Source organism: Mastigoproctus giganteus, chromosome 10 (genome assembly GCF_048544385.1).
Source record: "Mastigoproctus giganteus isolate SK-2022 chromosome 10, ASM4854438v1, whole genome shotgun sequence".
NCBI classification, from domain to species: Eukaryota; Metazoa; Arthropoda; class Arachnida; order Uropygi; family Thelyphonidae; genus Mastigoproctus; species Mastigoproctus giganteus.
In genome coordinates, this window is record NC_143584.1 from 128,530,300 (window position 1) to 128,549,176 (window position 18,877).

At 38.9% G+C, this 18,877-nt stretch overlaps 1 protein-coding gene across 1 annotated transcript in view; it reads right to left on the reverse strand.

Annotated features, from left to right (window-relative positions):
• Positions 1–18,877, reverse strand: part of LOC150079282 (uncharacterized) — an 850,343-nt gene that overhangs the window by 612,853 nt on the left and 218,613 nt on the right. Inside the window, exon 4 of the mRNA XM_090383021.1 lies at positions 17,676–17,947. Coding sequence (XP_090239147.1) covers positions 17,676–17,947 — 272 coding nt within the window. The remainder of the gene's footprint in view (positions 1–17,675; positions 17,948–18,877) is intronic.

The window sequence follows — 18,877 nt, forward strand, 5'->3', positions numbered from 1 at the left end:
AAGCCATGTTAAACTCCTAAAGCTCACGATTCCCTCTCAGTTCCTTTCCAAAATAAACAACAATCAGGAATGACGGTGAAAAACCTCGGCTTTAAGCTTCGGAGGTCATGGGCCTCGCATAGTTTGCGTAGTGAGTCATTCCACATGGTAAAAGTGACAAGATCGGGGGGGGGGTGAGGATGGGGGAAAGGGAAATCTACCGCTAGAGACGCAATGGTTCCGCATGTCTTCCGCCGATAATCAGCACTTTGTTGAGTATCATTGTTTCTCGTGCGCTCCGAACCCCACTATTTTTCAGATGTGGAAACTGGTCTCGAGTGACGGAGAGAGAATCTGACCAACAAAATAAACGCGGCATGCAACACCGCTTTCTGTGTCATCTAATCAATGGTAGCAACTGCGCACTCTCCGCCTATTTTGTTTCATTGCCTTCCCCTTTCCTTTTTCCCCAACCTTTCCTCTCGCTTTGTGATCGCAGGACCAGTGAGATGCCGGTTGAGTCGACTGAATGGTTTTTTTGTGGAAAAAAAAAAAAAGAAAAGAAATAAAGAAAGAAAAACTACTAGATGTCACCCCAGTTACTTTTGTTGTTGACCCTCTGCCGGAATAAAATACGGGGCTGAGTACGAAGGTAATAGCTGACGATGGGGGAGCATTGAAGGAAGTGGCCATCCAACCAAAGCGGTTGGAAAATTCTCCGCCTAAAAGGAGTCAATTTCTTGTAAACGTGCATTCTAACCCAACTATCCCCTCCCCCTTCTAACCCCTTTCTGGAAAAGAACACGATAATCCTTCAACTCCAGAATTGCTAATGTACGATGTTTCATAATCTCTCTTCAAGGTGATCCACGAATAGCGCAGATGTCAGGTGATCGATTAGCAGAGTTGGGCAGCTGAGACAAAAAAATAAAAGATCAACGCTATGTCGTCCTATATTTTTGCACGATATATGAGCAAGCAGTTAAAATAACACTTACACTTATAATCCATTAAAAAAACCAAAAAAAAAACAACGTCACTAACAGGCCTTGGAATTTTGGCAAAAGTATAGTAGTGTAAACTCTTAATGCTGTCAGGAGCAATGTAATGCGGTATCAAGTCATTAACTCGATTGGTTGAAGAGCTGTCAATGGTTATTCAATGTAGTTTGGCGGCCATCAATATTCATATTCTCAAGAAATGATGAAACGTCAATCTCTTTCAGCTTATTAATCTGCTATTATTATTTTAAATCTTACGTTTTAAATCTTAAATCTAATCTTTAATAGGCAGAATATGGTTTGGACACTGTTTGGTCTTTGGATTATATAATTTCTAGACCCTAAATCAGTATTCATTTTCCAGAATTAGTCTCACAGCGGTTTAGGCTTCATGACCGGATATTGTGGAATTCATAAACGTAGCGAATCTGTATTAAGTTATTGTTATTAGGAAAATAGGCAACTAAGTATATTGTCTGTAAATTGGGTGTGTTCTGAGGTCGATTTTCTGTTTGCTGGATGAAAAACCCAAGCTTCCGGGAGAAAAAACCACGCTGCACTCGCCCGAGACCCACAAACTCAGCCACGTTGTGAAAAAGACCCATAAAAATTCCTCTCGCCATCGACGGGATTCGAACTCAGGTCTTCTGTACTTATTTAATAAAATAAATATTTAATAAATAAATTAAATATTTAATAAAATAAATTACTTTACATCACGTCAAAAACAGCTAATTAAAAAATAAATGCTTTCATATTGTATACTCTATAGATATCACTTCTAACAGTTCTCTTAAACATTTCATCTAAGGCACAAATGCGGTTTCAATTAACAGTTTATTTTTATTTCATTAAACATTTCTCCAAAACGCATTCTACTGCTAAAAACAGAACTGTGTTTTATGTTTTAAAATAAGTAAGAAAAAATATGCGCTCCGAAATTAAATCATAAATATAAATCACAAAAGAAACAATCAGTGTAATTTTAAATTGTCTTTTTACGTATTAATAACAGTTGCTCTGAATAACATTTTTGAGCACGAAAAACACGAAAAATCAGAGCAGGTGTTTAATTTTAGTATGGCTAAATTTAAACTAGCAGGACATAAAGTTTTTATTGTTTTGAATATGCGCAGTGAATCGATAAATATAAAACTACGCGCAGTTTATTCAAAGCTACATTGGGGCACGTATAATTGTACCAGTTGCTGAAAACATGAGCCAACAAAATCCTCAAAACCTGCGAGACAAAAGTGGTTTAAATAAAGGAAATAAAAGAAATGAATGGTTCTCGATAACAGGTGTAATTTAATATTCATAGTCCCGACACCGATGTCATTGCCACGTTTTAGCGAGGATGAACTGCTTGTTCCCTAACCTACGGTAGGAGGATTTTTTTTTTTCTTCTTTTAAGTGTATATATAACAGATAACTTAAACGTCAAGCATCTTTGTCAGATCATTTAGACAACATACAGAGGCTTAAAGGCATTTCAATTTTCATGCTGTAGGGAAAACGAAAAAAAAAGCTACCGAGCTGCCAACTTGTGGGGTGGTAAACATATTAAATTACACGATCATTGTCTCTTTTTCTTTTTTATTCTTCCCTCCCACAGCCGTCAGAACTTAAGCGACAAGACAATTAGGTAAATAAACAGACATATGAAGGAGCTCATAGGCAGGGGATTAAGATGGATATTATTCAGTTTGAGCAAAGGAAAGGAATGAGAAAAAGAGCGAGAGGTGCGTTCTGGGGGCACGTGAATGCGTCGGGGAGGGGAAGGCGGCCATTAATTGAAACACTTTGTGCGTGAAAATTAATTGGGTTCTTGAAACCCATTCATTTTTTTTTTTTTTTTCGGCATTCATCATTGCACAGTACGGGAAGACCGAAAAATCTATTAAAAAAATAATAATAAATATATAAATAAAATAAAATAAAATAAAATATGGCTGCCGGGTGCACGAAATCGTTCAACAGGCTTTTTGTATAGGTGTGCCCAAAACAGGTGCGTCTTATCTGCACGTGAAAAATTATTCTTCTGGTTGCGTCAGGAGAGTTGTCCAGGGTGGGGGGTTGTTAACACGAGGGGTATATCGCGAGGGAAAGACAGAAAAGTTACGATGCAAAATGATCGGTGTTTAGAAGTAAATATTATTACTGAGGAGCTTCAATAAAGTGACTTAATATATTGAGTATTCTCCCAGAATGGTGCTTCTACCGAATCTCTCAGCAGACTAGTGTATTTTTGTTGTTGGCATTGTATTGAGCCAAGACCTCAATACGATTTATCCAATTAAAAACATTTGGATAAATCGTTTAAAAGCAGATTATCCATCACATCACAATATAATATACTCGAAATCAGTTTGGAAAGACCCGGAATGCTTTTACCAGACTGGTCAGACTGTCTTCCACCATATCGGGCCTGGACTCCAATTCCGGACCCTCTCCACAACGTCCGGGTTCGATCTTATCCCCCCCCTCGACCCCTTTGGACGGTCCTGGCTCTTACTGTATGGGCAGCAGTTCATCTAAGAAGGTATTCTTGAATACCCTGGTACTGCTGATAGCCCAATAAAATGACAACTGAAGACAACCAATTGCCACTGATGGAGATCAGTGGCAACTGGTTATCTATGGGGGACTTTTTTAATGTTCCCTCTTTCTTTAATGGACAGGGGAAAGGATTTGAAGCCAATGAAACAATATTGGCAATACATCAGATAAATTATGAATATTATTTAGTGAATTACTCCAATTGAAACACGGTGAGGACCAGTCCTTTCAGCCTTTTCACAGGTCAACTGTACTTCCTCGTCCCAAGTCACTAGTTAAACTCATGCAGAGTAAGCGGTCACTTCGGCAGTCCCCAAAAACTTTAGGGACTCCGAAATTGGAACATTCGTTTCCAAAGCATTTAAAAATTGTTCTAATACCATCAGAGCTATACAGGTCTCAGAATATTTTACTTAGAAATTTCTCTTTAAAGGAGTTCTCCAAATTTGCCAATCCGTTATCTTACCAGTTACAACCAACGACCAGAATTGGTTACCAGAATGCTACGCAACACAAATATAGCACGAGTAGCCAGGTTCCCCTGACATATATTGGACTATAGAAAGTCCAGCGCAGTAAAGTTCAACTGATCATCGTGTGATCGGTATTGGGCTCATCTTCAGGTAAGGATTCAGAAGGTAGAATACTGAACAAACTGGATCTTAAAAATTCATTTTCAAGATCCAGTTTGCTATAGACTTCTTTAGGGTCTAAGCAATTTTAAAGTTAATTGTTTTGATTTCTTTTGTGACCAGAAAGGCACAGGATAACCACCACAAATTTTTTTTATAGAAGTCTTAAAAACTGGACACTGGGTTACCGATAAACTGACTTCGAGCCAGTTCCATTTAACAGATAATCAAAAGGATGAACCCAGTTTATTCAGCTACTTAAAAAAAAAGTTCTCAGAATGAGTTTCACGAGACCTAGGTTGGTATTCACTGGAAGAAGTGCAGTATGGCCACGGAAACAGTTCTGAGTCCCATAAATGTTTGAATAAGAACTTAACCAGCTTAAAACCTATTTCTACATCGTGGTGTGTATTGAAAGGGTTTTTACCCGATTCTATTTGAAGTTGAGACCCCGTACTGGTCAACATTCGCCATAAGTTAGTCACCCCCTCTCTGCTCTTCCAATGAAACTGCGGACGCTAGTTCACTATATGTGGCGTTTGTTCCGTCGTAAGTGTTACACAATGGAACACTAATTACAGAGTGGAATGAAGACACCGCCCGAACGACGTCAAAGACGCCATTGAAACGCCATGTCACTCTGCAAGTGCGCACGCTGCACGTCTGAAACCCCCACTATTTCGTTTGATGAGTGGCTTGTAGCCGAAACTTCGCATGCCTCGCACATATGCTTCAGACACAGGATACGAGTGGTTTGCAGAGACTTAATGTGTCAGCGACATCTGGCGTCGTGTCAGGCTAATTAAAAGGCAGATTATGACTACGGCAAAGCCATGAGGAGGTGCGTGACAGACAATGGGACCGAAATGGGCCGCCTTTTAAGAGGCCTCCCCCAATCCATAGTTGTATTAGGCTCTCCAATAATCGGTTGGAATTTCATATACACCATGGCGAAACATCCCTATAATCGCTTCTTATTATATGCGGCCACTTTATGTGCTTGTTTACAGCAAGTAAAAAAAGTAAGCCAGCAGAACCAACGGAAAGGGGGGTTATGGTCCAAAGTCTCGAAAGATACAATTAAAATTTTTCATGAAAGGTTTTGAAATGGATCTGATTTGTCTGGACTTCCCTTGACAGTTAACTGCAGAACTATTAAAGCACAGGCGGTTGATTATTCTTAAATAAGTTTATTGGGAAATACTGTGGTCTTAGGTCTGTCTAGAAGGATGTAGCCGATCCCTGGGAACTGCCACACGTTTCGTCAGATACAATCAAACACAGGAAAGATATTATGGGAAAATTCTGCTGGACTGCACAGATAACAACATCGACAGATCATTGCGCAAAGTTTATTTTAACCATTTCCATCCTGTGGGTTCCCAAATACACCACCTGGTGGGCTTGTTACGAAGTGGTATTGTAACCATAAAAATGGCGAAGGGATGGCACGGTATCGTCGAACCATTAGGAACAGTCAGACGATAGTCGTAATGCCACAAATGGCAGAATTCTGTGGTCTACTCTGTCATCGATGACATGTCATTAACTCAATCATAGACGTGCTAATTACTCTTTAATATTATTCTAACCTCATGAGTAGTAAGGGAACGCTGTCATTAACAGTGCGTCATAAGGGCAGAGTATTCCATGGTGCAATTGGTCATTGCGGGTCAATTGGTCAATTCTCGTGCTGTGCGATGAAACGCGGAAAATCACCAACTTGACTGGTTCGATACGTTTTATTTGCCAACTGCGCTACTACCAGTTATACTCGGCGAATCAAATTTTTCATCCCTTAACCTTTAGCGGGAAAATTAGTTACAGAAAGCTAAATAGTGATGTATAATGGCGATGAAGGGGTTATTTTCAATATACGCAAAATACGCCCTCAGAAATCTCACATATTTACAAAAATTTGAGGCAATTCTCTTTGGATATGAGTGACAATCTCGCATCCATAAATGTTTATTTGTCTGTAGAAGTGCTTGCGTGTGTGTTGAGGGATGGATTTGCATATTGAATGGGTCGTGACAACTGATAGGGATAAAAACCCACACCCTCCCCCTCTCCCCAGTATGAAGAGGATTTCAGAAATCCCTGCAGCTTCAATAGGCTGCAAGAGATGGATTCTTCAGTGATGATATGATTTTTTGATCATTATTGCGTATAAATGAATTACCCGCTTCGAATAATTAAAAGGTATGGGTTGTTCAGAATCGGCGCCCATGCAATTAAGTTGATGAGGTGTTAGTGTGTTGTATCCGTAAAGGAACGTGTCTGTTTTGCTGGATGAAAACTAAAATTTCCGGGAGAAAAATGACTTCTTTTGGTCTGGTTACAGTGCCATAGAGAAGGAACAAATAGAGGAATGATGGAGAGAGAAGAAAGGGTATCTAACTGTAAACGTCAGAAAGACCAAAGGATAAAGCCCGTTAATCTCAAATAGTTTTAAAACATTAAACAGCTTGGAGTATGTTGTTGTTGGAATGATGTTTAGTGAAACAAGGGCTACTGTGGCCAAATTGGCTTGAAGTTTGAACGATATGGGTAGGAAATGAGAATCACGATCCATCTTTTTAAAAATAAAACCACAAACGTGAAAGGTATTATAGCCTATCGTACTTAGCGTCGTTTCATGGGATGAAAGTTGAGAGGAAAGAAGATACTTGTTGATTTGACTTGAGTATTTCCCGAAAATTACAATCTGTATTTTTGAGAAATACGTGCAAAAGAAGGTTGTTCCAGAAAACAGAAGTTGAAGGGATAAAATAAGAGAAAAAAGTTGGTTTTGTGAGTTTAGAGTTGGCCAGTGAATGGTTGCCGACTGATTGATGAAAGTGTTCGCACTGGTTTGAAGAGAGTGGGGGAATTTCAGATGCCAATTCAGAAGGACATTGTCCATGGAAATATCTATAGAAAAGGAATGCAGCACAAGTAGAACATCTATAAGACAAACAGTGGAGAACTTTGTAAGATATGAATCATTATTTAACTTAACCGTCCTCTTTTGAATGGAGCCCAGAAGCTTGAAAGGAGTTTGAGGACCCCACTTCAAATGTGGGGACAAGTTCCGTGTTAGGGCAGATTTTATATTTGTACAGAGTAAGTAGTTGTTTAGAAGAAGAAAGTTCTGAGAGCAAAAGAGAAACCACAGATTTTTAGATGTAGAGGAAGCAATGTTTGTAATGTGTTTATGTCAGTAGAGATTAGCAGTCAGGGTATTTCCATTAAGAGATATATGACCTTGCCTTGGATAGGAGCAGAAGAATCCTTGTTGCGAGATATAAAGACAGGACTAAGTTTCAGAAGGATTGAAGTTAAGTAACTTTTCTTCGCTCCACTGGAGAATTACCTGAAGATCCGCATTTAAGAAATTGAGGGTGGATATTCAAGACATTGAAGCTATTTGTGTAGGGAAACGTTTCTCGAATGGAAGGCCGAATGCAATGTGGTATCACCAGCAAAACTATGGATAGTTTTGCTGATGATACCACATTTGTATCACAATGATACCACAATGAACCTTGGAGAATATCAGCATTAGTGGAGAAGTTAGAAGACGCAGAGCAGTCTACTACCACCCTCAGAGAATGGTGTGAGAGAAAACTGGATACTCAATTGCAAAAAAACTGTCGGTAATGCACAAGATGGAGGCTTAATTAGAAGAATTTATGCCAAACATGATCAAAAGCCTTTGAAAAGTCAAAAGCAACTGCTTGAGTTTCACCCAACTTTTCCATTAAATTTGTCCACACATGGGTAATAAAGCCAAAATATCGCCAATGGATCCAAAGAATCCATATTAGCGATAATTAATCAGATGGCAGATTTTGAAATTGTTTAATACTTGGCGGTTGATAAATTTATCAGAAATCACTGATTAAAAAGAGATTTCAGTGAATTTCTCAGTGACAACTAAGACAAATTTTTGTACAGTCAGCTAAGACAAATTTTTGTACAGTCAGTTCAAGGGAAAACACTATACGAACGTGCACAAAAAATCGAAATGTCCCTTCTACACTTGAAGTAATAAACGTACCAAGCACTGTCTATGCTCCAGTCTTTCGTTCATCATACTAAACTAGGTCACACTACGACCGAATTTTGTTACATAATCCATTTAAGTGATGAAAAGCAAAGCTATTTTTTGTGAAAGTCATCGTGATTATTATACAAGAGTGACCACGCAACCTGAAGAACCCTTTGGAAACCGCATGATACTGCAAAAAAAAGTTAAACACCCGTTTCTTAAAGTCAGAAAGAAAGTTTTTGCACCACCACCCTGCAGAGAATATTTCTTAGGGACGATTTTTTTTAAAAATATTTCTTTGGTAAAGTAATTTTAGAGATTGTACTTAAGCAGAAGCAAACTATTTTCTCTGGTTCTTTGCGAATCCACTGGAGATAATATTTTCGTTCCTCCCACCTTCGAAACAATGAAGTTGTTCATTAAGCTACGTACAATTTGGATTTCCTTTGTTAGTACAGCAGGATTTAATGGATTTGGAGGACGTTCTCCTTCTTCTATTGTCCTACTCTAATACTCGTATTTCTTTGATATTTATATATCTCTCCACCGGTTGGGAAATGCGGAATTAGGTAGTCAAAGTTTTCCCCTCTTAGAAATATAGAAGTCGCACTTTGCCCTCGTGTATCAGATGATTTCCAATCCCCTTTCGTCCTCTTCCATCCTCTCGCTTTTAAAAGATGTTAATCAACAGAACATCTGAAAACTACCTTTTCAGACACATCGCTATTTATGCGTGAAATCGCGTTTGTACTTTGTGTGGGGGGGGATGCTTTCCTGATACCCTTAAATGACGCAACTGAGAACAGAGTCAATGAATGAAAATAGGCCTTATCGGATATCTACAAGAGCAATAACGTAAACCCAAAAATCGTGACAGTTAACAACGATCAGAAGCTACAAGAATGGCAAAGCACACTCTTCCACTTTGTATCTCTAAGCAACGTTACTTAACCGAACGCGCTCGTGAAGACAACCTTCCTATCCGATCCCCTTGCTTTCCCCTTGTGAGAGAGTGCAGTGGGAAGAGATAGGAACTCAAGCCCGACGACAAAGAGTAATGACTTGTAACAACCGATAGGTCTAATCAGGCTACCCCACGCGCACTTAGGGCATCCCCCGGCTCTTTCTTTCCCCTTCCCCCTCCTGCTTCCTACATCCCTCAAGTTTCAAACGATGCCACCCCGTCAGAAGGAAGACAAAACTGGGCGATGTTTGAACTCCAGAAGTCAATGACTCTTTCTCTGGTGTTGGAAAAGTGAGGGAGGGGAAGGAAATAATAGGGGGAAGAAATAAATTACACCCTTTTTTGTCTCTATTTGTCGTCTCATGACGTAATCCATATATGTCTCCATTGCTATGGGTGCAGAAACACTAAGATGGCTATCAAATTTACGTTCTTCGCAGAATTAAGATTCCAGCAATGGAAGCATTGAATCCCTTCTCTTAATGAAACGAATCCATTGCTCGATTCGTTTCATTAAGAGATGGTGTTTTATTAGAGGTGGGGGGGGGCTACTTCTAGAGAAAGTTTACCGTAGGATTAGCTACGTGTTTGATTCTTCCTGTCAGTTGAGCGTGCGTAGCGTCACCTACAAATCTTGGTGGAGAGTAAGATTTGTAGGTGACATAAGCACGCTTTACAATGAATATAAGACGAAGACTTAACTTTATCGTGGTTCTTCCGACATCACTCTAAAGAAGAAGGATCCTGTAAACTCTAGGTATGTCCTCTGAGGATGATACACACTGAAAGCGAGACGAAGTTCTTACAGTTATGTCTCAACTGGATTACGAACTTAAGGTTCCTGTCACTTAAATTGTGTCTTTAAAAATCGGACGAGGGAAGATTCACTAATGCCTTGCATCTTTTCTACTGGAATATTTTTATTGAACGTTCGTTTAGTCGTCCCAATAGGCCTCTGAGAGCGAACAAAAGAACAGCGTTAGTACTTCATTTGCATATATATACATACACAAAGATAATCTGAAGAATTAAGAGAATTACAGTGAAAACCAACTAATGCCTTTACAATTCGATGAAGGATTGTTCAGACTAAACGAAAGATGCGAGTTAATATAGACAAATTATAGAAGGGATGGAACCAACGCACGAGGATAGAAGGCAAGGTCGTTCTGGGAAAACAAAAGAAGAATCATGAGTGGATTAAATAAAGATGCAAAGCGGATTTGGAAAAGAAAAGAGAAAGGGTACCATCGTAGACACTGAAGACGATTAACAATTACAGGCCTAATGATGTTTTGGAGCGCAGACGAGGAGAAAGATAAAGAAAGGGGGGAAGAAAAAGGGTATAAAGCATTTACACACATTCCGAGGGGAGAATAATGATCAGCTAATTAAATTGGAAATGTCTTAGGAAAAATGTTTCTCATCTTGAAAGAACTGTCAAAAAATACGATAAAAGATCTCGTGCCAAGATCGTATGTGTGCATCTAATATACGAGGATGTAATGAACTCTTATCAACCAGCGCACTTGTGAGTTAATCTAACTCCCAGGATCATCGCCCAAGTGAGTACTCGTAGGCAGAACCAAAATTAATTAAAAAGATATCGTTTAAGAGGTGGTAAATTTCGGTCTTCGGTTGCTTCTTTAGAACCCATCCAACCTACTAATTCGTCTTTAAAACGATGGGATGGTAGGTTATTATAAAGTATCGCGCATGGCTAGCACACATGCCACGAAACGATGAATAAGATTGCCTCTGGTGAAACAGCAAGAACCTTGGATCAAGGGGAAGTGCCGACAATAAATACGGCTCCGAAACTGTGACTTATGAGAGGACCTTACTTTACCAAAGCTGTCTCAACTAACCAAGATGTTTCTACTTGCATTCCTTTTGAATTAGCGTCCTGGGAGGTAGTCCGTCCCCTGCTAGGTCTCCGACTGCCTCGTGCATGACCTTTCTTTCAAATACCGCTAAGAACTTCCTAGACGGGCAGGGGAAACCCTCCATTACGCAACTTTCCCCCCCCCCCTTCCACGCCATTGTTGGATGGGAAGGAGAGGGGGAGGGTGGATATCTTACGTAACCAGTAAGGATTTAAACGGAATTGATAATAAGCAAATCAACGCGCTCCATACCTTTGGGACAATGCTGATGGAAATCTTTGCAGACAGTGGGACATTACTTATAAGAACTTGACGTCCTTCAGCATCAAGGATGGCAAGTGTTGTTTAAGTCAATAAATAAACTAAAGCATCGTCAAAAATTTTAATTTCTTTTTGCTCTTTCGTTCTCCGCGTCTGTTTCATACACACCCAAATATATTCATGGAATCCAAAAACAACAATCCAAACGTACTCGCAAAAGTTCCTGAATAAAGAAGATAACAAAAAAAAAAGAGAGAGAAAGAAGGTGAAAAGTTCTACCAAAGCGCATCCTGTCCGTACAAACCGCGAATAGCAAGACGTCTTTAGAAAGCCCGTCGGGAACAGCGTACATGCCGTCAGGGCACGCTCGAGGAACTGTAAGGCATTCACGAGACAATAAATCTCTCCCCAATTGATCGCCTTCTTGGTAGCTTTCCTTATCTTGCCGTATTTAAGGCGGTGAGCTGGAAGATAGGATCACCTGTTGGCTGCTACTAGAGTACTTCCCTCCCCCCTTCCGTCCCCCTATGTCTCTCTTTAGCAGCGTTTGATATGTTGATCACATTGTCTCCGCTAGATGGCACCACCAAGAACAAAATTTCTGCTCCTCCACAAAAAGAAACTTCAAGGAGCCTCGCACACTTTTTAAAACACTTCTCGATACATTTTTGAAAGATGCTTTTTATCTGATGAGAATTTAATGGAAGGCCAAATTTAAAACAATATAGTACTATAGAAATTACAGGCACGTTATTCGGCTGTTCAAATAATTGCGATTTTTGATTTTTTTTTTTTTCTTTTTATGTAGATGTGCTCCTAGAAGAGCAAAATAAGCAGTCTTGGATGTGAGTTTCTTTTTTGAAGCGAAAGCATTTGAAGAGCGAGAAATTGGCAGAAATTTCAGACAGCATCATGGTGAAGATCGTGAAAAGGTCAATTCGGAACTATTAATGCCCTATTTGAAGCAGATTAGAATCATCCAGACATCTATTTCTCACATCAAGCGATATTTCTTTTTTTTTCTATACACTAAACAGCAAAAATAGTAGCGGACCAATTACCTTACAAGTGTGAATGAAATGAACTGCGTCTGGAATCAAGAGTGCTCCAATAATTTTGCGCTTTTAATAGGCAAAAAGCCCTCCCATGTTTTTTTTCTTGGAGTGATGGATACTTTTGGGAATACACGTCCTTTTATAAGCTCATAAATTTCCTTATTATTCCGATCAAATAAACCCTTGTTCTAAATTTTCAACCGATGTCTTTGCGTAGTTTTCAATGTGTCCTTTAACATTCTAAGGGGGTGGGAATAGATTCTGAAGCATCACCTTTTTCTCTCCCCAAAATTGAAGAATCAAAATCCCAAGCATCTACTACGAGCAGATGCTTGGGATTCTGATTATGGATCCTCCAGAATCTGAGGAGATTGGGATTCTGATTATTATACGTATATGAACACTCCAGAATCTGAAGCATTTGGATTCTGATTATACGTATATGAACCATCAAGAATCTGAAGGATTGGGATTCTGATTATTGTATGTATACGGACCCTTCAGAATCTGGAGGATTGGGATTCTCATTATTATATGTATATGGATAATCCAGAATCTGGAGGATTGGGATTCTCATTATATACGTACGACCCTCCAGAATATGTAGGATTGGGATTCTCATTATTATATGTATATGGATAATCCAGAATCTGAATGGTTCATATACGTATAATAAAACGCAGTGAATTGAGTAGAGGAAAACAGAAGAATCGTCTTCATCAGATTATTTGTTCCCAGAGAAGCATAATAAACAGCTAAGCCTATCGTTTTAAACTTCCTAGTTATAGACTCTACACATCTGAAACTTCGTAGGAAATGTAGTTTGTCAGGAGGGTTATAATACACGGGGTGGGGAAGGGGATAAAGTTACATCAGCAGTGGGAACTATACGTGTATTTACTTCAAGACAGCTAAATATGTCCGAGAATATTTCATGAGGAGTGGAGAAGAAGGTTGAAACCATAATACAAAGATCGGCAGCCCCATTAATAACCTCACCCAAGGATATAAAATTCAAATTAATTGCAAAAAATTCGTTTCAAGAATGAAGGCCACCGGTTAAAAGACCATCCCCGAGCGCTCCTGAGGTTAGAAAGAATTGCTCTGCCATGCATTAAATCTGTAGTAGCGGGAGTTGTGGAGCAGAAATCTGATACTGGCATGGAATCAATGAAGTTTGTCAGAAGAGGAAATTTAGACAAAGGGTGGAAAAGGTGGGTCGAGACATCATTTCCACATTAAGGAGGGCTGGGCTGAGCTGTATGTAGGAAACCGTTCCATATTTTGTGCTGGAAGCTAATTCTCTGCTCTCTGACTATGATGAATACACAAGCTCTCAATAGGGAAAACAGGAACACAAACTGAGGAAGATTTGATGATTTAATGGATAAATGACAAAGATCACACCGTGTAGAGCATATCTTTTAGGGCCAGGGTAGGTGCGCTACCGACTGAGAACCACCTTCACTATGGCAATCACGCTTTGAAAATCACATCTTGTAGCTTGAATACTTGGGCATTCGAAACCGCCCCTGAAGAGTGATTATAAACTGGGAAATGGGTTGGAGGAGATCAAGGCAGCGATAATTGAAGAAATTAACTAAACGATATAACTTTTAAGGTTTTCCGACAGATTCAACTGCAAAAATATCTTTATTTAAGAACAAGAAGTAAATTCTAATTACAACCAGAAAACTCAATCTAAGTTCTATCGTCCAACTGGGAGTTCAGAAACGTTGGTCTTTAGGGAAAAAAATAAGAAATCAGCTGAAGCACATGGTCCAAGGTTATAAAATGACTCGTAAAAGTTGCAAAGGTTACCACAGATCAAAGTTTCTAGTGGACGGTGGTATAATCCAATTGACAACCAGATTCCGCTCGTATTCTAATCTGAATAACTCTTTTTAATGGGTGATTGTTTGTTTTATATTCAAGGTTCATCAGTCTGCAATATTCCTGAAGACACGATTTACTCGTCCAATAAAGAGAATATTCCTTATTCATAGTATTAATAAATAAGACTATTAGATCGGGAAACCATTCTTAAAGGTGAGAAGGATCCCTTTCCAAGGGGATATCCTTCTCATCACTTCTGACATATAATATTGATAAATATTATCTTCCCCTTTCCTCTCCCCCCCACAAAAAAAAAAGAAATTGATACATTTAGTAGTAGTAACAGCAAAAGACATCTCTGGTACGAATAATTTTTTTAAAAAATGTCAGATTTAAAATGCTAATTACGTCGATAGCATATTGACAATTTTAGTCGGGCCTGTTATCAGTCTTTTCGCACATGCTCTTTTAACTACAGCCAACACTGCCTTTAAAGATAATCCATCTGTATGCTCATTAATCTTTCCAGTTAAATGCTTCCGAAATTAACAAAAAATGCACGCGTAGAGGATAGCCTAGTAATGACCTCCTTCGCCAGAATTTCGTATTTGTTAATCGAAAAATATCTACAGTGGAAAATGTGCAGTGGTATGGTTAAACCGCGTTGACAAAGTCCAAGAAATAGCAGACACACAGCTTGCTTCACCAGTCAAGACATGCGTTATTAAAGCGACTTTTAATGTGGTTCCATCCTTCCAGCAACCTTACATGGAGGAAAACTTCCACGCCATCATCTATAAAATGAAATTCAGTAATTTACCCTTCGAGAAATTGAACACTTCGGTCTGCTGCATTTCTTCAGATCTCTGAAGAACCTTCCCTTTAATTAAAAATTCTTCAATCCCTGTTTTTCTAACGGCAAATACGTTAATGTAGTTATCCAATTACACTTTCAATGGAGAGACGAAGAAAAATTCCTTTGTCTCTGCTCGAATCCGAATTTACTGTGGAGACTCGCAAGTTCCCCCCCCCCCATCTACTATTCCCTTCCACCCTGTCATTTCACTAATCGACCTCTTCCTCCTGTAACTCTCGTGGCTGTCCCCTCCCCTCCTCGCAGTGTCAATATGAATATGAATGTATTTCTGCGAATGTGCTTCCAACCTTTAAACCGCATCTTGCTGTCCGTTGAAATAAACAGCAGTATGCAAAGTACCCGGATTGTGCAGCCCACTCAGTGTACCCATCGCCCTTCGAGCGCTACTCGACTTACAGAGCTCCGTGCATAATCCAAACTTCCTTTGGCAAGCTGCCGTTGCCATAGCAACCCTGTCGTTCTGTTGACGTAACGTAGAGCAAAGCCCAGCACCCTCTGACCAAGGGTGACCGCACGCACGGTTCTTCCCCCATCTCCCATCCCCCTTTTCCATTTCCCCCCCACTTTGTACTCCAACTGGGGTGTGAACGATGGCATACAAGTGCAAGCCACACCTTACGTCCGTAACGTATGGGTCTCACGTGCCATGGACCGCCATTAAGGCCAGTAAATTTAATCATACAGGAAGCCGAGGTCTTGGTGTGCCACATGAGGAGCTGGCGTTGTTAACACAATTACTTCATGCAGTGGTGTAAATCGACGCCTGTGGAGAAATACCCCTCGTGATAGTGATGCTTTTTTTACCCCTCTACCAGGTGGAGTAACTATCGCTGGATAAAAAATAAAACCAAAAAGCGAGGGGCTATATTTTGGATTATGTGGAAATTCTTAAAATGGTGTTTCAGTACGGTTTGTTATGATTCGCATTATAGAGCAATTTATACGTTTTTTTTTTAGAGAAATTTAGAAACCAACAGTGTGCTGTTTCGTGCCAAGATTACAGCATGATGGAAAAGACCATATAGTGAAAAACTTCCTGCCATATTTGCATTATTGATGCAACTTTACCATACAGACCAATGCATATATCTTTGATGATAATGAGCTAACTCTTACATCGTATATTGTGAGGATTTATGGTCTCTTCTGAACAGACCTCCTGGTGCTTTTAATTTATTATTCAAACTATTACCGTTTAGTAGTCAGTGATGATACTATCAAAACTAAATAACTTTAATAATCAGATAAGAGCCTAATAATCAACTAATAATTTTCCGTTAATTCTTTCAACGGATAATAATTATTTTGGTGGCAGAGAAAATTAAAAATTAGTAAGTTTATTAACAGTGTATAGAGCAGCTGTGAACAAAATGGCGTACACTACTGAGCATCGTGTGTTTTGTGCGATTAAGTTTTTTATTAAACCATGGAATTTTGTCATACCTATGGATATTAAAACTCTGGAAGAGCTAATCGTAAGAAAGATTAATGCACCATGGTATCTCTTTTCTTCCTGTGATAAAGATTCCTTCTATCCATCCTTCAATTTTCATTGATCGGCAATTAACAGGTTCATTAAAAAGTTTCAAGAGAATCATTGTGTCTGAGAATAATAACAGAACTGCTGGCAAAAGGAAGTGTGTAAAATAAAGGGTGTAAAAAGAAGCAGTTAATGAGATCTTGGAAGATTTAACGCTAATGGAATGGTAGATGGTCTCAAACAGAATCTAGACACATTTCGATTTCAGCATTTATATGATATAAATTTGGTTGTATAATTGACACTTTTTTGAGACCTTTTTTTTGGTTTAATCATTGAGTAAGTTAGTGGGATGATCGCAAAGGATTGGTTACCATACCATCGTACGTTCAGGTAACAAAAACTGCTTCCAAGTCAAAAATATACAGCTAACATTAGTCGTGAGATTGTGAGTCAGGCACATGATGAACGTTTGGGTGGTATCCAAGAATACCAGAAGGTTCTAAAACGTGTAATGCAGGATCCTTCAACAAGGGCCAAAGCATTAATAGGAAATACAAATTAGTATATTTAAACAGCCACATATTATTAAGAAGTAGGAAGACAAGCTACTTTTTTTAAATTCAATAATAATAGAGGTTAGCGTCTAGTCTTCAAGGTTAGATTACGGTGGTATAGAAGATGATCCACCCATAGAACTACGATCTATGACTTCTTTGAATCTCTAAGGCAGAAATGAAAAAAAAAAACAATTTTTTCAAAGCTTGATCTTGCTTTATTCAGTTAGAAGTTATTATAACTCTTATTAGTTGACATACCGAAGCTGTCGAAAGGTAATCACTCGACAAGGTAGCTGGCAGGTAAGATAAGTTTGTCTTGAAATGTTCCAGGAATAAATTCAAGGTTATCAAAAGGCTCTCAGAGATAATATCCCACATATTTCAGTATCGTAATTTAGCCCCATTTGTCTGAATACATCACATGATAAAAACAATAATGGCAAATAATACATTAATAAAATATTAAGCAGTTGACCAATAAGAAGGAAATAATGAATAAAATATCATTCAAAAAATACAATCAAAAAATAAATGGAGATTGAAGCACTCTACCTGAGGGCACATTTTGCACTGGTACTTCCGGCCCGTGCCGTTGGTGGCAGCACCAGCGGGAGTGCCCGGGGCACTGAGATTTGGAGCTTTGACTGCGGCATTGATAGGCTGGGGTACTACTAGCATAGAACTACTGGAGCTTGGGGTGGACACGGGGGGGCTGCTGCTGCTACTGTTACTGTTGGCTCTGTTAGTGTGACTACCATAGATACTATGCATCTGGGAGGAGTCCAGACCGCTAGCGCGGGCCTCCTCCAAACTGCTCCCGGGGCCTGTAAAGAGAAGATGAGAGAATCACTGGTCCGTAACACCCGATCGATAATTAGATGTTTATACAAAGCATGGGCTTTGTAGTCCGTAGTGGACACAAAGACTGCATGCGGATGTGGTTAAGAATGAACAGGAAAGGAGATTAGTGTAACATAGCAAAGGCTTCAAATATTTTGAGTGATTCAATGGAAAGTTCCAGGCAGCAGAAAGTTTCTGTTAAAATGCAGTTTCAAATATGGACGCATAATTGCAATTGGTGATACATCGCTCTCATTCAGACACTAATAAACAAAGTTGAGTTATAATTTAATAATAAATTACAACTTAACGGAAATAATTATCGCAGAAGGTCCATTGTAGCCATCGCTAATTCACACCGAGGTCCGTTACTTGTCCAACACCGATTTCATTCATCAAATGTGAGATTTGCATTTACGAATCCATTGTTAAACCTTTGAGGGTTCCATCCAAAATGTTCAAATACTTGATAAAAAAAGATATGAACGGTTTAGCTTTGTGAGTTTCGTACAATACTAGGAAAGATATTATCTATATCTGTGGAAGACCACATTCAATGAATTCACTTTTATAAGAAGGTCCAATGAGGCGTGACATTGGTTTTAACCTGCATTTTTTATCATTCTGCTGCCTGCAAACAGTTTAGTTAATAAAACAAGTTTTCTTTCATTGGATAACACTATGAAATCAAATGCATATCTCTTATAATTCTAATCAAATACACATTGTAAATTAATTCAATTGGCATAATACTTTAATATACAATAAGTGTTCGTATAAAATTTTTACTGCTATTTGTAAAATACTCCAAATTGCGTATAAATTTGTAAGAGGCACAATATGCAGCTTCAAAAGTTACTGGGAATTTTCACTTATTATTTTTCCAAATACTGAGATGAAAGATAAGGTAGGAT